This window comes from Biomphalaria glabrata, chromosome 7, assembly GCF_947242115.1.
Source record: "Biomphalaria glabrata chromosome 7, xgBioGlab47.1, whole genome shotgun sequence".
Classification (NCBI taxonomy): Eukaryota; Metazoa; Mollusca; class Gastropoda; family Planorbidae; genus Biomphalaria; species Biomphalaria glabrata.
In genome coordinates this window covers 15,704,496-15,724,597 of record NC_074717.1, presented here as the reverse complement: position 1 = coordinate 15,724,597, position 20,102 = coordinate 15,704,496, and the positions used below count along the sequence as shown (strand labels likewise).

Here is a 20,102-nt window from a genome sequence, read left to right as displayed (position 1 = left end):
AGTGCTTGGCTTCCAAACCACGGGTCCGTGGTTCGAAATTCGATGAAGACTGGGCTTTTGAGTTTCGGGATTTTTAGTGCTCCCCTGAGTCCACTCAGCTCTAATGGGGGACTTTAGATGGGGGAAAGTAAAGGCGGTTGGTCGTTGTGCTGGCCACATGACACCCAGCTCGTTAACCGTTAACCATAGAAACAGATGACCTTAACATCATCTTCCCCCATAGATCGCAAGGTCTGAAAAGCAACTTTTTTTTTTTACTTTAATGATTGAATGATAGCTGAAAAAACAAAAAGAACCAAACACCAAACAAAGCCACCAGCTTGTAAGGCACTATAGCAGGTCGTTTATAGACTCTCAAACATTAGAGTGTCAAATTGTTTATGCTGTGTAGTCTTTTAGGCTGTCGGTGTTAATATTGCTTGAATTAATGTCAACCAAATACAATGTGAAGGTGCGCTGAAGACGGTTGAAAGTTAATCTCCATTCCCTCCAGGCTGAAAACTTATTTAAATGAGAGCGTTAGTATCTGGTAGCCAAGTCTCGCTTGGTTAAATGTGTGCACTGCATTGGGAGATTTGTACATAAGGTTCAGGGGAGGTCATCAAATTAGCAATTTTTTAAAAACCCATTGAACATATAAATAAATAAAAAAAAAATATATATATATATATAAAGTAGACAGTAAGGCCTATGTATGTATGTATGTCCCGCATGGAAATCAAAACCTTTTGAATAATCTTAATAAAACTTGGCAGAAATGTTCCTTGTGTAGCCTACTAACTGGAGCCGTAACGTATGTTACTAAAACCCTAAAGCCCTAAAACAAACTTAAGACCCTCAAAAAAAAAAAAAAGAGTTGCCCAACTCTATTAAAGTATTAGTATTTTATGGATCTAGGCCATGTTTATCATGTTTACATGAGAAAAGATCGAAAAGATCTAGATCTAATTTTAAGAATTACACTTTGCGCAGATAGTTTTTTACTTTGACACATGAAAATTACAAAATATAGTCTATTGATTTCATTATTTAATAAAATTAATCTTCAAATGTGTCTTTCAAAAGCATTTTTACATACATTCGTCCTTATATCTGCGAAGTTAGAAGTCCTGACGTACTTTATAATCCCATTCATCTATCGAAGCCGACATCTAAGTCTAGACTCTAGACAGTCCAGATCTAACTCTAATTCTAATTCAAAGAGATCTACTTTATACTTTAACACATTAACTTACAAAATAAAGTCCATTTATTTCGTATTCTAATTTTGTGATTCTAAAGCATTTCTCATACATTCGTTCGCTATAACATTTTAATAGTCCCATTCATGTGTTGTGCAACGGCCATGTAAACAGACTATGAGGGGATATTAAATATAGACTACTAACATACAATAATTAATAAGCTTCTTGAGCCATTGAATTAACTCTAATAATAGTAAGTCTACATCTATTATAATAGTATCTGGACTCTATATCTAGATCTAAATATATGTAGACCTACAAGAAAATGTTTTTATTAAACAAATGGATTTAGGTCGATTAGCTATTTTGGTAGCTCCATTCATACTATTTTTTAAATTCAAGCATTCGCTTTCTTATAGCATTATTATTTCGTTTAATTGTTTCCAAAACACTCTGTTACGATATCGATAGTAATACGCAAATTTATATATATATATATATATATATATATATATATATATATATATATATATATATATATATATATATATATATATATATATATATATATATATATATATATAAACGGGGTGGGACTTATAGATCTTCCATATTTTTGAAGACTGGGATTTTCAACTTCGGAATCATTGGGCGCATCTGAGTCTACCCAGCTCTAATGGGTACCTGACATTAGTTGGGGGAAAGTAAATGCGGTTGGTCGTTGTGCTGGCTACATGACACCCTCATTAACGGTAGGCCACAAAAACAGATGAACTTTACATCATCTGCCCTATAGACCACAAGGTCTGAAAGGGGAACTAATTAGGCCATGTTCACATCTAACTTTGCATTCACTTGCACCTATCCTTTGATCTGCAGCACCATTGGGGCACTACACAAGATCTGTCAACCTTCCTTCTCCATTCTTCTCTCATTTGTCTTTGATATAATTTCTTTTGGATGTTCTTTCTGAAAATATTGAAGCCTGCCTGGGTGGACCACTTCGGGGGCCGATTTTAAGTTTGTGTTTCCACACAAACTGTCTTTGTAACATTGGTTTTTTTTTTTTTTGCTTTTAGGGCTCTTTCTTTGATTTCTAGTCACTGTGCATCTTCTATTCATTAAGTTTGAACGACTTTTTGCTGTTTCGGTCTATTTCGTTGTTGTTGTTTTTTTTTTTTTGTATTGTAATGCAATGCTCTTTACTTTTGTGTTTCAAAAATAGAAGCCATATATTTATTAAATTTCAATTTGTTTTATCTTTTGCAGACAAACGCACAATTATTCTACAAGTATTTAAGTAAAATTCAGGGCTTGATGCCTATTATGCCCAGAGGAGCAATGTATATGATGGTAATGAATAAGAACAAAAGTTTAGGTCTACCTTTCTTGAACAGTTACCCAGTCAAATCAACTAGATTCAATTATAAATTATAAATTTTAAATTATTTTTAACTGCCCCCTTAAGGGAAAAGCGCTATTAACTAATTTGTAAATTAGACATGTAACACTAAATGAAAACCAAATTTAAGATAAAATTATATTAATAAGCTAGCTTGTATACGCCATAGAAGCTTAAGGGGGGCTTTTTGCCCCACGTTACCCTAGTTTTGTGTAGTCAGTCTGCCCGTCTGTCACAGTCAGATCTAAAAAAAAAAGAAAAACTATAGCTAAGTAACATTGATTTCACCAGATATCGTGGCTTGCAAAATTTAGTCTTGTCTCAACGTAAACATTCTGTCATCGGAAGGCAAATCGTTTTATTTAAAAATTAGTTATGCAATCTTTTTTTTTTTCATAAAAATAGCCTCTTTTAAAATAATACATAATTGTATTTTAAATTCAATGTAGGTACAGTGGCAAAATTTTTTACAAGTATTAACCTGCATAAAGTATTAGGCCTAACCTGCATAAAGTCTGTGGTTATATAAAATCGTCTTCTACATGGGCATTGAAAAATCTCAAGCCTCTAGATGGTTGGCCTATAAGTGTTGAAAATCTAATATCGTTACTTAAACTTGTATTTCAGTTTAATCATGGAACTATGGTTTAATACACTACTATTGAATCATTTTTTTGAATGTTATAGAATAAAAACTGGTCATCACAATTTCAAATTGAATTTATTCCTATTCTCAGTTTTCTGGGATCCACAGTAGAGATGGGAATCGAACCCAACTTTTAAAGTTCGGGTTCGGTTCGGTTCGGTCAGATTTAAGTTCGAGTTCGGTTCGGTTCGATGACGAGTATAGTTCGGGTTCGGTTCGGTTCGGTCAGGTCTAAAGTTCGGGTTCGGCTCGGTTCGATGTTATGAAATTATGTAATAGCAAAATTAAGTTATAAGGTTTAATACAATTTATCAGATAAAACACTTTAAGTTTAATTTTTACATAAAACAAATACTTTGCAACATATAATAGGCCTATGGGCAATACTTTTCCCAAAATAATGTTGCCTACATACATTTTAAGCATTGTAAAAATTTCTTAATGGAGATAGAATTGAAGATGCGGCAGGTTTTCGCTCAAGTCGGCAAGTGGTTTAATTCTGTGCATGACCCGGCGCTAAGCGTATTCTAACCTTTTTCTCTTAGTAAGAAGAGATTATTTTTTTTAAAAGGCTAATATCGATGTGCTTTCTTTCAGAACGCACTATTCATCATAATAAAAAAACAAATATTCTTCGTGTAAAGACGTCTCTATCGAGGATTTTTTTTCACACATAAGTCGTCACTATAATAAATTGCAATATACGGAAGAAATTCGACTATTCTGAGACAAAAAATGCAGAATCTCAATAGCGGAGATGTTTTCAAATATTTTCTTCAAAACGTTTTGACCCATATTGTGCATACGCGCCTAGCAAAAAGCAGTCTACAGTTGACAAGGTCTTATTAGAAGATAAAATGACATCTCCTACTTAATATATTTTAATTTTTAAACATGTAATTATACTAATATTCAGATAAGTTAAACTGAAAATAAAACTTTTTTTTTCGACTCCCCCTCTCCTTGTTAGTTGGTCTTTGGTTTGTCGCTTACAAACAGATAATACAATTGAACCAATAAAGGCGTTTTATATTTTTACCGGTAAGGATGGTAGAGAGCGACTTCTTATGGTCCGACAGTTACGCTGGGCAGGGCACGTATCCCGTATGGGAGACGAACGTATGCCAAAGTCAGTCTTTTTTTTTTTTTTTGTGAGCTAAAAGGTGGCCGCCGTAACAGAGGCGCCCCACGGAAACGCTTCAAAGACCAGCTTAGGCGTCAACTTTGCTTAGCTGACATAGAAGAGAGCACCTGGTTACATGCGGCTTCAGAACGAGTCAGTTGGAGTTCACTCCCGAAGGCCGCGGGATACTCATTTGAGACCAAAAGAAAATCCGCTGCCGAGGACAAACGCAGACGCGAAAAGAAAAACTAAATGGACCACCTGCGGACAGTGGTAATGCTTGCCCTGGATGTGGCAAAATATGTAGGTCACATCTGGGACTGCGCAGCCATGGGAAAAACTGCAGTCCTCACTAATCTTCGGACTCGAAGACAAGCCTTATAATAACATATAAACTTTAAAATAAAGTTCTTATGTGAACAACTCAATATAGCCAAACTGTTATAAAAATATTCACATATTTAACTTTTGATAGAGATGTAATATTAATGAAATATACTGATATTTAAACGAAATCTAGGTCACCACAAAACAACGTCTTTACTCTTTCATGTCTCAAGATTGTCTGCCGTTTCACATTTGCATTACGCTAATTTCATCATCCTCAATGCATAAACACAAATCAGTCGCTTAACCTCTTCTTACCGCCATCAGGAAACACACACACACACACACTCTATGACACCCCTTTTTGTCAGGAAGTTGCGTCTCCCCATCCCCCAATTCAAGGTACTTGCCATCCCCACCCAGGGGGAGGACCCAAAGTTTGAGAAACGCTGCATTAAAAATACTGATGATCAATAATGCAAAACAAAATAATAGTAAAAATATTCAGGGGCCTTGCTAGGAATTTTTCATCATTTGGGGGCCCGGGAGGGGTTGGACCTCTTTGGTGGCCCCTGCATTTTGCGTAATATTGAATATTGTAAAAAACACTCATTTGGGGCCCCTCTCAAGTGGGGGCCCGGGGAGATTTTCAAATTCTTCCCCTTTTCCCTCACCCTTGCTACGCCACTGATAATATTCAATTATGGAATACTTCACAATTTTGTAAAAATAAATTACTAAATAGAAGATAATTAAAATTTATTTTAAACTAAAACACAAATGAACTTGTAGATTCATATCACTCTCTAATCGGCAAAAACTATTCTACTCTCAACTAACAGCCATCTGAAATAAAAGTGACAATATTTTAATGTTGACTTTCTACTTACTAGGAACTAGAGTTTAGATCTAGATCTAATTAGAGGGCGCCTATTCAACTCAAAACCAATATTGCAAACAGCCCGCGAAAATTCAAGGCCAGGAGGGAGTTGGCACATACGGAAAAACCCATGGGAACCCCAGCGCGCCCCTTTTTTTTTTCTTTTTAAGGTTTTTAAAATACCCCCCCCTCCCAAGTTTTCAAAGTATAATGGAATCATTAGAATTTAAATAAATATTTAAGTAATTATTTTTTTTACTTTTTTTAAACCAAAAATAAAAAAAAGGATGAACAAATTGCAAAATTAGTTCGGTTAAGAAAAGGAGGGTTCGTTCGGTTCGGTTTGTACCGAGCAGTTTCAAAGTTCGGGTTCGGTTCGGTCATAAGTGAGGTTCGAATTCGGTTCGTTCGGTTCTGGTTAGGTTCGTTTCCCATCTCTAATCCACAGTTAATGGACAAATTATCAGTGTTAAATGTTATCTCTCAAGAAATGTTGAACCTCTTTAGGTATCTGTATATTTCTTTACCAACAGAATTTAATCAAAGAATATTTTGAGGTATCGGTCTATATTAAAATACACGCTAATGATCCATCGTCAATTTTAGTAGAAAAAAAAAAGTATTTCTTTAATATAACCCTAAAATCACAATTTTATGATGATAATGTCCTAATGCCAGATTACATACCTGGCGATGAACAAAGAGTTATGGGAAAAAAATGAAGCGTTGTTTGTAATTAGTGTAAAATTAATGTATAAATTTAGAAGTTACTGCACTCATAAGATTCAGTTATACAATTTTTTTTGTATATAGGCCAATTTGAAAACAGCTATCGCTTAAGTTCAACATCAAGATTGATGGTTGTACCAGTAAGAAGAGGGCTGGCCTAAAACATTGTTTCTCAAACTTTTTGTGGTGTCATTCTTCTACACATAAAAAATTAATTTGACACCTCTCCCTTATCCAGCTAGACCTACTAGGCCGTCTGTAAACTCCGGTGCCAAACGTTTTCCTGCATTATAAACTTTCGAAAGTCATTATCCTTTGGTCTAGAGTCTAGACTGATGTCATTTTTAGCGGCCCCCGAAAGGGGAAAAGACGCTATTAGTTTTGTGCGAAATGTCTGTCCGTCTGTCCGTCCGTCCCGTTTAGATCTCGTAAACTAGAAAAGATATTGAAAATCCGACATCACAATATTTTAGACCATTCAAAGTTCTGATGCAACGGCTACTTTTTTTTTCTGAAAGCGAAAAAATCTAATTTTTAAAATCAGTTATGCAAGCAGTTTTTAAAGAGAAAAAGCTAATTAGTATGCATTATAAGTTAGACCTAAATTAAAAAGAATAGTAATCTTGTAAACGTCATTTTCGTGAACAATTTTTTTTATTGCGGAAATATTTTTTTTTTTTTTTTGAGCATTCGAATAAGAGATTGATCCTTTTCAAAACAATGACATATATTATAAGACTTCAGTTAGGCCAGGAGAGGCGAGGTAGCTGAGCGGTAAAGCGCTTGGCTTCCGAACCGGGGGCCCCGGGTTCGAATCCTGGTGAAGACTGGGATTTTCAACTTCGGAATCCTTATGTGCCTCTGAGCCCACCCAGCTCCAATGGGTACCTGATATTAGTTGGGGAAAAGTAAAGGCGGTTGGTTGTTGTGCTGGCTACATGACACCCTCGTTAACCGTAGGCCACAAAAACAGATGAACTTTACATCATCTGCCCTATAGACCACAAGGTCTGAAAGGGGAACTAGTTAGGCCAGGTTCACATCTAACTTTGCATTCACTTGCACCTATCCTTTGATCTGCTGTACCGTTGGGACACTACACAAGATCTGTCAACCTTCTTTCTCCATTCTTATCTCTCATTTGTCTTTGATATAATTTCATTTGGATGTTCTTTCTGAAAAAATTGAAGCCTGCCTGGGTGGACCACTTCAGGGGCCGATTTTGAGTTTGTGTTTCCACACAAACTGTCTTTGTAATCTTGTATTTCTCTTAGGAAGAGAAGCTTAGTTAAAGTTCAATTAAGAAAGCGTGGAAAGTGTTAAAACTTCATTGTAAGATACATTCCAGGCAGTTGAAATGAACTTGATAGTAAAATCCTACTCGTGTTCAGAAAGACGTCTAGTAGGTTTCCAAATTGTTTGCGAAAGAAACAAATGTCATCAGAGCGATGGTACGACACTCTGAAGATTTTGGACCGTTCTGACGTAAGAAAGTACCCTGTAGTCTTCTTTCAACTTTATGACTCGATCTTGCTGCAGACACTTCTCACTAAGACAGCATGAAAGATTTACGTAGGAGATGAAACAACTTCACTTAATTTATTCACTGATTTATTTCAACATTGGTAATGCTATCGTTTTTATTTAATTGACAAATAGGAATTATCGGTATAAATACAATGCAAAAACATTTTTGTTGTCCTTAAGAAACAATAAAACCAATTGTGTGCCCCCTTTGTCAGTACTCTATGATGGCCTCAGAATTCTAACAACGTGGGAAAATAGAAGTACAGTATAGATTTTAGATCTTCTTTTTATTGTCTATTTATTATTTTATTTATACACTGTTCACAGAATTATAATTTAGTATCAGATTTGTCAATGATAAACGATTTTCACACTGATAATGACAAATTGTGATAAACACACAGCGCATCAGATAAAACGCGAGCAAAAGTTTCTTATGGAATTTAAATGAGTAGGCCTATAACGACCATTTCTAAAACAGATCAAGACAAAACAAATGAATTAGATGTAGGCTATGTGAACATATTTATGAAGTTCAAAATATATTTTCCACAACTAATGATTTTTTTTAATTTAAAATTTCCAGAAAATCAATTTTGTCTATTTTCGTTTTTGGCCATGATGCCCCTTTCCCTCACTACGACTTTGAGATATAGATATATATGTTGTTTTCTTTTTTAGAGAATATTAAATTAACGCCAAACGATTGTTTGAAATTCCTATTCTGAATTTTATTATATTTAATTACGGTCCAGAAGTTTCTTTATCGATTTTCGTTAATATTGTTTATAAAGATGAGGAATGCAAATTGTAGGTAGGACCTACATAGCATGCACATTTTTTTAGAATCTAATAGTGCTTTACGTTATTAAAGATATTAGCCTACTTTCTCAAGCCAAATAAGAATATGGTTTGAATATTTCTTATGGGTACATCCGTCGGGGGCCATGTCTTTGTAACATGTTATAAGCCTATGTAAGCCTTGAATTTTTGAATATTTTTTTTATTAAGTATCATTAGCCTGTTCATAAACTATGACTTACTATATGTTGAACTTTTCTATTAGATTGGGATTGATATGAGACATTTCCCCGAGTTCACATCAGACATCGAGTTCACACAGTTATTAGTCACAGAGCAAAGTGTATTTTGTTTACCTGCCTCTGTAAGTAGTCCAGCAAAAGTGTATTTTGTTTACCTGCCTCTGTAAGTAGTACAGCAAAGTGTATTTTGTTTACCTTCCTCTGTAAGTAGTCCAGCAAAGTGTATTTTGTTTACATGCAAGATTCACAAAAGAAACGGTGAATACAAGACAGAACATGGACATTGATCGACGAGAGGAAAGATGCCAAACGTAGACTAGACTAGAATAATGCAACACAGGATCGCAGCTTAGCGGAAGAAGCCATGTTGACAGAATGACGGATATCTTAAATCTCTGTTGGCAAACTTTTAAAGTTCCTGAGGACTGGCAAAATAGTGATTGTAAAGCCAAAGGGCAACTTGGCAGATCGCAACAATTTGAGGGGCATTACCCTCCCCTCTGTCTCGGATAAAGTTTTAAGCATTGTTCTGTTGAGACAGCTTCAACAGTCTGTAGACGAGAGGCTTAGAGAAGAGAAAGCATATATATATATACAGGGCTTTTTTGTGATGGTACGCACCGGTACGGCGTACCGGCACCTTTTCAATGTGGGGAAAAAATTATTACTTTTATTGTAATTTAACGTTTATTATTCTGTATGGCGATCTAATAGAAGGCAGGAGAGCAGCTGGTCGCCCACTTTTACGTTATACAAACGTATGCAAACGCGACATGAAGCTCTTCAAAATCGACACTAGCAGCTGGGAAAAGGTGGCACTGGATAGATCCACATTGAGAGAGAGCATAAAGGAAGGGTCACGGATTGCAGATGTCACAACAGAAGCAGAAAGAAGGGTGAAAATGCAACAGCGCGTGGTGATTATATATGCCCAACCTGCGATCGCAGCTGTGTATCAAGGATTGGCCTCTTTAGTCACACAAGAAGTTGCAAAGGGAAAAGATCGTCTCTCGAGACTTAAAATGCCACAGATTAGTAGGCTAGTTAAAACTTAGGCAATCCATCACTGAGTACCGGCACCTATATTTTTTTTACAAAAAAAGCACTGTGTATATATATATATATATATATAACCAGTTTTTTTAAATTTCTTTCAGTGTTTTCAATACCCAAATTACTTTCGTGTGGTGCTGACAATACCAACAGAGAAAGTCCAAGAAGCCTGTGATAGAATCAAAGAATTTTGTGCTCAACATTACCACTTTCCAGCTGATCCTTTTGTACAAAGTGTTAAAGGGCATAAGAATGAGCAAATAAATAACACATCATATGTCAATGGACTCTGCCCAAATGGGCATTATGAAAATGGTAAATCAAATGGTATTGAAGTAAATGGTCTTCATGATGCAGAAAAATAGGTTGATGCAATTCTGTTATTGTTGAATGTTTATAGTTGTCAAAATATTTTGTTCCTTTATGTGTTATTTAAACATTCCAATTGTTGTCAACTACTTTTCATTTTTTGAAAGTGAACTTTAAAATATACATGCAAACTTTATGTTTGTATACCTACACCATGTTTTAAACTGGATTTTATATTACATGCACCATGTTAGAAACACGATTCCATTAGTAGTGATACTACTGTGTAGTGACCAGGTGCAATAGCTTCGAAATGTTTCATCAAAACCATGCACTTTTGTGTGTTTAAACCGTAAGTGTAATTATAGAAAGCTTATAAACGTTAAAAAAAAAAATTAATTAGAAATTCTTGCCATAACATGCAAGATCTGTGGGAAAGTCTAGCTGACCTACTGGGATTCCCGTCATTTCATTAAAAACAAAGTATTGCTGACGTCAGAATAAAAAACATTTAGTTTTTTCTATACTCTAGAAATTTCTATGACGTCATTTGTGTGCGTGAACTCCTACCCAGTTTGTGTGTTGGGCTCGTGCATCTAGTTTTAAGACTTTCTCAAAAACATGACATTTTTTTTTTGTTGTTGTTGTGGCATAGCTATGAGCCTTTTCGTAGACTGAGCATAGTGTTATATTAAAGATAATGTTAAGTACAACACAATTATGTTCTATCAAGTTTTAAGCACGACCTCAATTCAAATATGATTTGTTTTATAACACTGTGCACAAACGGAGACCCCAGCAAGAGACATTTAAAAAAAAAGTGAAATGGGTGGATTTAAAAGGCATAGAAATATTATAATACATTCGTTAATTATAAACACCTTTTTTGAAATATTATTATTTAATCTTAGAATATTTTCAAATTTTGGCCCTCACTCTAATCCAAGCTCATATTTAATGTAGAGTTATAATTCAGTTATTCCTAAATGCAACACTTGACAAATACAGCAGTCTATGTTCGGACAAAAGTAAATTGGTGAAATTAACATGCTTAAAAACGATTTTATTGACCTAATACCAGAGATGCTAAAAGCTATAATTTTTTTATTTTTTTTTTAATTTATTTTTTTTTTTTTTTCAAATTTATAGTCCTTGGCTTGTGGATCATAGGATGCTGTTTTGATTTCTATAGACATTATTCTTTTATATCTATTAGATTAGACTGTAGCAATATTGTTTTGAAGTGTTCACATACTATTGTTGATGAAATCAATATGAATCTCATATACACATTTTTTTTTATACCAATGTACCTATTTAATAGTACTTCAAGAATTTTTTTTAAAGTCTTAACATATACTATAACTATTTGGATAATTGACATTTTATGTTTAAAAACTGCCACACTTACACCCCTGTATCCACATTTTTTTGAGTAAAAACCAGATTAATAAACAATTTTTGCTTTAATGATTTCCTTGAGTTTTTTTTTGTTTTTTGTTACAAATTAAATAATTGCACAGATGTATAAGAACTGTAGAAACCAGTCCACTTGGGCCACTTTTTGTATTGAGCAAATTTCTGTGAAGCAAAGTGTACATCATTTGTTTCAAGCCTTTCTTGCACAAGGTTAGCCATTGTTAGTAGGTTACAACATTACTGTATGGTTTTGATACTAATATGGTCGGAGTAAATGACACCCACAACAGTTTAACACTTTTGATGGAACACATTTATATTATTGTTTTCCTCCTAATTTCACCAACAGAAGTAAAATCAAGTTTTGTACTCCCACAGTTTCAAGGATTTTGTCATTTTTGAAGCCATGTTATTGTCAACTGTATAACAACAACTAAAAAAAACAACTGGATCAGAATTATTTATTGGCAATGTCATAAAAGTCAAGTAAAACATTTTAGTTTTATTTTGAAATGAAACTTATTTAAATACAATAAGTGGATCATCCCATGCTGTTACAAAAACAAAGGTGTTGTGGGGAAATATAACATGATCAATTTTGTGGGTTTGTATTTCTTAGTATTAAATATAATAGCTGCTCACACCTGGACAGAACATCATTGGTAGCAACAACAAATCTGATCCGTACAAACAATGGGGACATAAGAACAATACAATTGTCTATGTTGAGTCAATGTCAAAGCTAGTTTGTTCTGCCTGGGCACCATGAACTTGTTTCTCTTCTCTTTCATCTTCAGAATAATCTTCATTCATACTCTCATCATCAGCACTTTCATCATCTTCCTCTGAGTCATCCTCCTCATTACTGCTGACTGCATTCAGGTTACTTCTGGTGACAGGGTATGTAGTAATGCCCATAGCTCCACGTACAGCCTTGGTACTGACTACATCACTAGGCTGTACATGTTTGGTCATAGTCATCAAGTTACTTGTGACTTTATCAGCTAATAAAAACAAAAAGCAATGGTTAGCTTATCAAGATAAGTATAACACATAAGTTGAATCATTTTTTGAACATTTAACATTGTTATAACAGGTGGAGACACAGATAGGGATCAATATGTGTGTCAGTGTGTGTAATCAGCTAATACATATTACATAGTTCAGTGCAGTCAACCAAGATGAGTGGCAAAGCCGCAATGTTTCAGGAAAGAGCTGTGTTGTGAAGGATATTCATGCCATTCAAGTCAGATATGTGATCATCAAGCTATGTTCTGATAGTTTTGAGAAGGTTTTCTGAAACCCTATATAAAGAACGAAGGTGTCAAGATGCTTCACTACTTCACAAATAAGAGAGGAGTCAGGAGTCAGTCTGGTACAATGAGTGCTATGTTTGAAACAGAGAATCAAGTACAAGCCTGGATGAGGCTGAGAGGCAAGTAGAGTTTGATACAGTGGTATAGAGTTGATACAGCAGTACAGTTATCGGTTATCAACAGTGAAGCTTTTGTACAATCATTGTTACATTGTTGCCAATTGTACAGTATTGGCTGTGATATATTAGACATTAAAGTGTTACATTATTTTGGAGCTCTGAGTTGTCAAGTTCTTTGAGATGGTTGTTTCATGTGGTGCAGTATTGCAGAGAGCCTAGATAGTTAGAGTCGTTACAATATTATAAAAGTAATAAAAAACTTTTTTTTTAAAATGTTACTGTATTTGATGATTTCGACAATCATGTGGTGACTAAGTTCAATAACCCATTTACAATCAGAAAATGTACCAAACTACTTTAGGCTAAATAAACTCTAAACACCCTTGTGTTTCTGAAACTTTTGCCACTGCCCCCCCCCCTCCTTTTAGCCAGATTATGACCTAGAGGAGGGATATAGGCTCCCTGTCATGGAGTGTGTGTGTGTGTTTCCTAAGTGACGATGTTGAGAGGTTAGGCAATAGGTTGGTGACTGTGTAGTTCAGAATGATGAAATAGCAGTTGATTTTTCATAATGCAAATGTTAAGAACCAGAGATCATCTAAAGACATGAAAGTGTAAAGACGTGTTTTTGTTGTGAGTTAGATTTTGTTTAAATATCAGTTTATTTCATTTCATCTCAAGTTGAATTTGTCTATATTGCAATAAAAGTTATTTCAAGTTCTATAATTTAAAATATTATTATACGCCTACATTAGTTTAGCTGTTTACAAGCAATCTGGTGCTATAAGTGTTCTGTTGTCACAGATTAATAATAAATTACTGTAGATGTTACTAATTAATAATGATAATAACGAGACTGTCTTTATCAAGGTAGACATATATAACTATCTTTTTATTTCCGTCCGATCCTTTGCTTTTGCACAAAGCATAAACAACCAACAATGACGTAATATCATATAATATTAGCACATCCTTCCTTTTGAAGCTATTATCACAATAAGTCAATGACCATCAACAATACTTCTACAGTGATCCAAGAAAGTTTAAAGAATGTAATGAAAGAGAAAAAAAGAGACATACAATTATAAAACAATTTTCCAGTTTTATTTTGGATTAAAATTTACACTACATTTAGAATCCTAATTAGCAATGCAGGTCAAATTAAGTCTTATAAAATGGAGGCAGCACTGGCAAATACTATTGTGGGAGAATCTTTCTAGGTACATATTGTGCAAGTAGGTCCGTAATGAGTATGATAGTTGTAAGATCTTTGTGTTAATAAAGATGTTTTAAAATGCATTCTTCAAAAAGTTTGGAATAGATAGTGTATACATCTAAAAAGGTCTTTAATAGAAGTTGAAATGACATCTCTAACTTAAAATACTTAGATTTTTTAAACATGTTATTTCACAAGGTTAATAAATATTCAAACAAGGATTGATAACTATGACAAAAATAACCCTTGAAAAATTAGCCTCCCCTCCCATGAAAAATATTTCCACAATAACAAATCTGTCATGTATCAATTTAAATAAACTAACTAATGTCTACTTTAAAAAACTTAACATATTTATGTCCAGTATCGCACATGTCAAGTGTCAAAATTTCCCATCATGTAATCTGACATGTGTCCATCAATAGCGTGACATCTGACAGGAAATAATTTGATTGGTTAAAAGCAAGCGTCTAAGAGAGGGGCTAAGGATACGTGGGATCTAGAATGTTCAGTCATAGAGAAATTTTCATAGAGATAAGACGTATTTTAGTTTTGAGTTGTAACTTGCAGTGACAAATCTTGAATTTTATTAGATCTAGAATTAATCTGAATATATTTTATTATTGAGCTTTGAAAGAAGATATTTATTTGATACAGTCTATTTAGTATATTTTGAACATACAGTGATTCTTAGTTGTTGAATTAAAGTTCTGTATTTGAATTAAAAGGATCTTTGTTTATTGAATCTCTAAGATAGCATTTAGATCCAGAGATATACATCTACAGAATCCCCAGCATGTCACAGTGACTTCTTGTAACATCTGACATCTCAAGAAAAGACATACAACATACTAGCACAATCGACAAATTAGAACATCTCAACTATCTTCAACAAGAGCACCTGTGACATATTCTAGCACTTCCAACAACAAGACTACTGTGACAAAATCATTAACCTGACAATGACTTACCAACAACTGGTTTCATGACAATTGGTTCACCAACAAATCGTTCACTGTATTCATTGTTAATATTCTCAGTGCAAGTGTAATGTTTACATTGAAAGTACTTACAAGAGATTGATACTGTTATAAAACTGGTGGTGGCACAAATGGGGGTAGTGGTGTGTGTGTAGTCAGCCGACGCAAATCGCCCCAGGCCAGCGCTAGACGAGCAGTCAACCGTGACGAGAGACGAGCGGTCAGCCGAGTCAAGTGTCAACAGGACGGTTCGGGAAGGATCGACGGCGTGAACAGAGCTCAAGGGCGTCACGAGAGTTGTAGTTATATGACCACCTAGAAACGTCGAGCGGGGTTCTGTCCAGTTCGAGAAGGCCAGTAGGTACCCTATATAAGAGCGGAGGTGTCGCAGTCAAGACGGTTCAGAAAAGGGGTTCATGACAGAAGGTTCACTACAGCACAGTTCAACGGTGTGGTTCTGTACGGAGCATTACGACGGTTCAGTGCGGAGTACTGTCAAGTACAGTTGAGATGACTGGCGTCTTGATCTTGGTCTGTGATCGAGTCCGACACAACGAGCCTAGTGTGTGAAGTCAGTCCTGAACTGTTGAACCCAGTGCAAGCCCGGAACGAGGCGGAGAGGCCAGTGCAAGAGTTGATACGGAGGTACAGTGTTATCTGAGAGATATTTGTACAGTGTAGGTGTTGCCAATTGTACAGTATTGGCTGTTATTTATTCAACTATTAAAGTGTTACGTTACTTTGGAGCCCTGAGTTGTCAAGTTCTTTAAGTTGGTGGTGTAAGGTGCAGTTTGCAGAGAGCCTGGATAGTGAGATTCGTAGCAATACATTAGAACTTTTGTTTCTATTGTTTCCAATATTTTTCATTGCTAGCTTGCCACAAGATTGGGTCTAATCTGAGTTTCTTTGTGAATCTTTCTAAATCATGAGGATAGTATGTGTTCAACTTTAAAAATTTACATCTTACAACAAGCTACCTGAACAATTTAAATAGACCCTCTATCTTTTTACTTTCACCGTGTAATTTTACAGTTATACTTATGGCTTTTTAATGTTAATATGGTCCATACCTCAAAACATACATCATCCCATTATGGTTAATCCTTTTTAAGGCCCTCACTACATAAACTCATTTTTTTCCTACCCATTCAGTTTTTGGCACTTCTGGAAGTAATACAACGTTACGGACATGGAACCATTATGTCTAAAAAGTTTATCTGTTAAGATTGAAAATATGAACTAGAATTCAAACCTTTTAAAAATTGGTTAATTACAAAAATAGATTTGCAAATAATTGATTTATTTTTCATGGCTTTTTTTTTTTACCTAGTGTCTTGGATATCTAATGCTCTCATTGGCAGGCTAATTTTACTGCTTGAATTTCAAACTAATTGACCCAATCATTTCTGATTTGTTTTACAATACATTTATAATTCTTGATCTGGAACAAACTGGTGTTGTAAATGTAATTAGATTTGGTCGATTTTTCTTCTAAATATCTGTGAAACAATTATCAGTGAGCCATTTATGGTGAACCAATTGTCAGTAAGTATTTGAGTGATTTGTCAAGTCCCTTCCCCCCTGGCATTTGTCAGGATGTCACACCCTCCCATATTCGAGGAGAGCTGCTCTAGATGATTCTTTTATTATTTATATAAAAAAAACAAAACTATCTTTTATTTTAGAGTTTTATTGTAATGAGAGCTAACAAATTTTTGTTTGGTAAGAAATAGAGAGATAACAATAGAACATGGTGAGAACTGAAAGCTAACATGAAGGCCTACTGCATTGTTTACTCTAGACACCTTTTTTTTTAATCAAAAGTGCTCATACAGCAAATTTAGATTTTTTAAGTTAGTCCAAAAGGTATTAAAAATAAATATTTATTGTAACTAGGCATATTTTTCTTTTTTTTAAAGTTTTTTTTTATTATATTAATTTTTTTTTAAATTTTTTTATTTGGTGTTACCTCTCTTTGCTTGGGCATTTTGGGTAATTTTTTCAAAGTGGAAATAGACGCTAATGTGTTAAATTGAAACAAATAGAGAATTAATCAACTAACCTAAATCTGCTTCCTTGTCAGAAGGCGGTGAAATTAAGGACAAATGAGGTGGAGGGTCCTGGCTCAGTCTTTCATTTTGAGTTTGAGAGAGTTCTGACAACATTGCAGCTGTTTCATTCAGTTTATGTTGAACTGGATCTTTCACTGATGTCTGCTCTGCTTCTTCTGCTGCCTAAATGTAAACAATCTTAGAACATTATTGGAGTGTCCAAGTAATTTCAATAAAGTTTATCATTATGCTACATAAGCTTAAAATTTTAAAATCTTAATTTTTAGAAAATTTTAATAGAAATCTGAGCGGAATAAAATTGTCCTTTTTTTAAACTGTTCACTTTTGAAATAGTAAAGAAATAGAAAAGCTTGTTTCTAGTTTAATACAGATTAAATATTTTACATTGATCTGTTTTCCTACACAGCTGGGCACCATTAAAAAAGTAAATCTAAGAGAATTCAAACACCAAAACTGAGAAAAACTAAAGCAAACTAAGTACAAAATTATAGTTAAACAACAGCTTTTTGCTCACTGAAACTTACACATATACTTAAAAATAAGCTAAAAAAAGGGAATTCTTTTCAAAGAAATAGAAATTTTCCTAAAGTCCAAAGCTCTTAAGTTATCAATCTTTTGTCCAACCTACTCATCTGAGCAGAGTTAGTCCACATTCCCATGGATATTCAAAATAGCCTTTTACAACTGAACATTGCAACAGTGCAGCTCAAAATTTAATTCTAAAAATGCTTCAATGTCCTGTGGGTAGACTTACTTGGTCACTACTTAACAAGATCTAGATCTTAATAAAAATTTGTGGCATAATGTAAATACAGTGTCTTAGTTTTCTAAACCAAGCTTGTGAATAGCAGACTGGATATATGACTAGTATTTTTTTTGTTTGAAGAATAGACGCATATTGCACTGCAGACACCTCAGAAAATATCTTTTCTGAAGCGCAGAGTACTTGGCACCAGGACTCTGCCTAGGGCTTCATTGGAAGAGTTGAAAATGACAGCTAGGGAGAGGTAAAAACTCCAGAAATAAACAATAAGAACCTATTCCAATGTATAAAATACTTTAAAATTATTTATTACTTACTTCCGTGGAAAAAAGGAATGGGCTAGGGTTTTATAAATAAATTTTTAACCACCACGCCCCTCTGGGTTAAGCACTTGGCTTCTGAACCTAGGGTCCTTTCAGGATTTTTAGGGCGACCCTTAGTCCAACCAACTCTAATGGGTACCTGACCTGAACGTAAAGGCGGTTGGTCATTGTGCTGGCCACATGACACCCACTCAAAAACCATTGGCTATAGAAACAGATGACCTTAACATCATCTGCCCCATAGTTTGCAAGGCCTGAAAAGGAAACTTTACTCTTTACTTTAATATATAAATAAATAAATAACTAAGTAAACATTCCCGAGTAATATCTGTGATAATAATAGCTGTGACAATAATTTTCAGTTTGTCTATCATTTTGGCACTAATTTTGGAACTTATATGACCCTATTTATTTGTCCGACAAAGGCTTCATCTGCATCATATGCTGCAAAATATGCTGGTCACAACTGGTCTAAATAATTATGTGAAATACTGCTCTTATCTTTGGACTTGCACAAGATAAAACTTTTTTTTAAACACTGAATTTGATTGTAAATCTGTGTGTGTGTGGGCAAAATTGTAAAAGTGAATGTCTATTTCCTTTTTCTTTATTAAATTTTGGAGTAAATATGGATTTAAAAAACCCAGATATTTCCTTTTTTTAAAACCAAAATATGAAATAGCTTTTTGACCTGTGTGTTTGTATTAGGGGTGCACCGGATAGTACTTTTTGATATCCGGCCGAGGCCGGATATGACCGGATAGTAAAATCTGATATTCGGCCAGGGCCGGAGCCGGATACCTAAGTGTCTTGTTAATAGCTTGTGTTGCTGAACATTCTACGAAACTGTTAAATAACATACCTATATTGGTTGGTTTTATTTTGTTTTCCTTTTATATACATTATTGTTTTAAACTCTGTTACTGATTGATTTATTCAAGCTTAACAGTATTTCTAAAAATCTTTATAGCATGAGTGTGTCTGTGTGTATGTACGATGCCACCAACTGTAAAGGATGTGTGTAGGAAGATCAATGTAAATAATGTTAGTATATATTTAACTAGTTACTAATGTAAATCTCATAAGTAAAGTGCAATCTGCCTTGTATAGTGGTCGGATGTATGTGTTCATGAATTTCAGACCAACAACCTGGTCAGATATACCTAGTGAGCCTACACATGTAGTCCTAATTAGCAATTAGTGTAGTGTGTATTGTTGTTTGTGTTAACCATCAAGCATTGTTTTTTCCTTGAGCATACCCACGCAATAGAGTTGGGTGTCAGTCAAAAAAGATAACACATTGGCATGGTCAGTCAAGCATGTAGATAAATTATACCCGTCCACTAGTTAGAGGTCAAGGTTTGTTTGTTTTTTTACACTCCAGCATATTGTTTCTTTGTTTGCTAGATCTAACTGCGGTACTATTATTCAATTTATTTTATGCGATTTTAAAATTTGCTGTAAGGTTTTCAGTTATTTATGTGTAAAAGTCATCCTAGCCAGATACATAGTGGCTAAGTACGCATCTTAGTAAAAAAAAAAAAGTAATAACAAGGAGTTAATTGACTGTCACAAATTATTAAGAATATTATTATCAAATCAAGACACATATTTGCAGGAATAATATTCAAGTTAACACGTAAGAAAAATTATTTAACCGTAATATTTATT

General features: G+C 34.4%; 2 protein-coding genes and 1 long non-coding RNA gene across 5 annotated transcripts in view; 1 reads left to right on the top strand and 2 right to left on the bottom strand.

Annotated features, from left to right (window-relative positions):
• LOC106079887 (tyrosine aminotransferase-like) overlaps positions 1-11,696 on the top strand; it is a 53,680-nt gene extending 41,984 nt beyond the window's left edge. For both annotated transcript variants that reach the window (XM_056034519.1, XM_056034521.1), the window contains exons 10-12: positions 2,454-2,537; positions 8,885-8,983; positions 10,019-11,696. In XM_056034519.1, coding sequence (XP_055890494.1) covers positions 2,454-2,537; positions 8,885-8,983; positions 10,019-10,279 — 444 coding nt within the window. In that variant the 3' untranslated portion in view covers positions 10,280-11,696. The remainder of the gene's footprint in view (positions 1-2,453; positions 2,538-8,884; positions 8,984-10,018) is intronic.
• Positions 8,966-9,162, bottom strand: LOC129927180 (uncharacterized). The gene is made up of 2 exons (XR_008778779.1): positions 9,097-9,162; positions 8,966-9,016 (listed from the first exon to the last, which is right to left on the bottom strand). It is a non-coding gene; the product is annotated as an uncharacterized LOC129927180 (long non-coding RNA).
• A 393-nt stretch (positions 11,697-12,089) lies between the features above and the next one.
• The window catches only part of LOC106070726 (bromodomain-containing protein 7-like), a 37,105-nt gene continuing 29,092 nt past the window's right edge, over positions 12,090-20,102 (bottom strand). For both annotated transcript variants that reach the window (XM_013230685.2, XM_013230692.2), the window contains exons 13-14: positions 17,336-17,507; positions 12,090-12,646 (exon numbers count right to left, since the gene is read on the bottom strand). In XM_013230685.2, the coding sequence (XP_013086139.2) occupies positions 12,363-12,646; positions 17,336-17,507 (456 nt within the window). In that variant the 3' untranslated portion in view covers positions 12,090-12,362. The remainder of the gene's footprint in view (positions 12,647-17,335; positions 17,508-20,102) is intronic.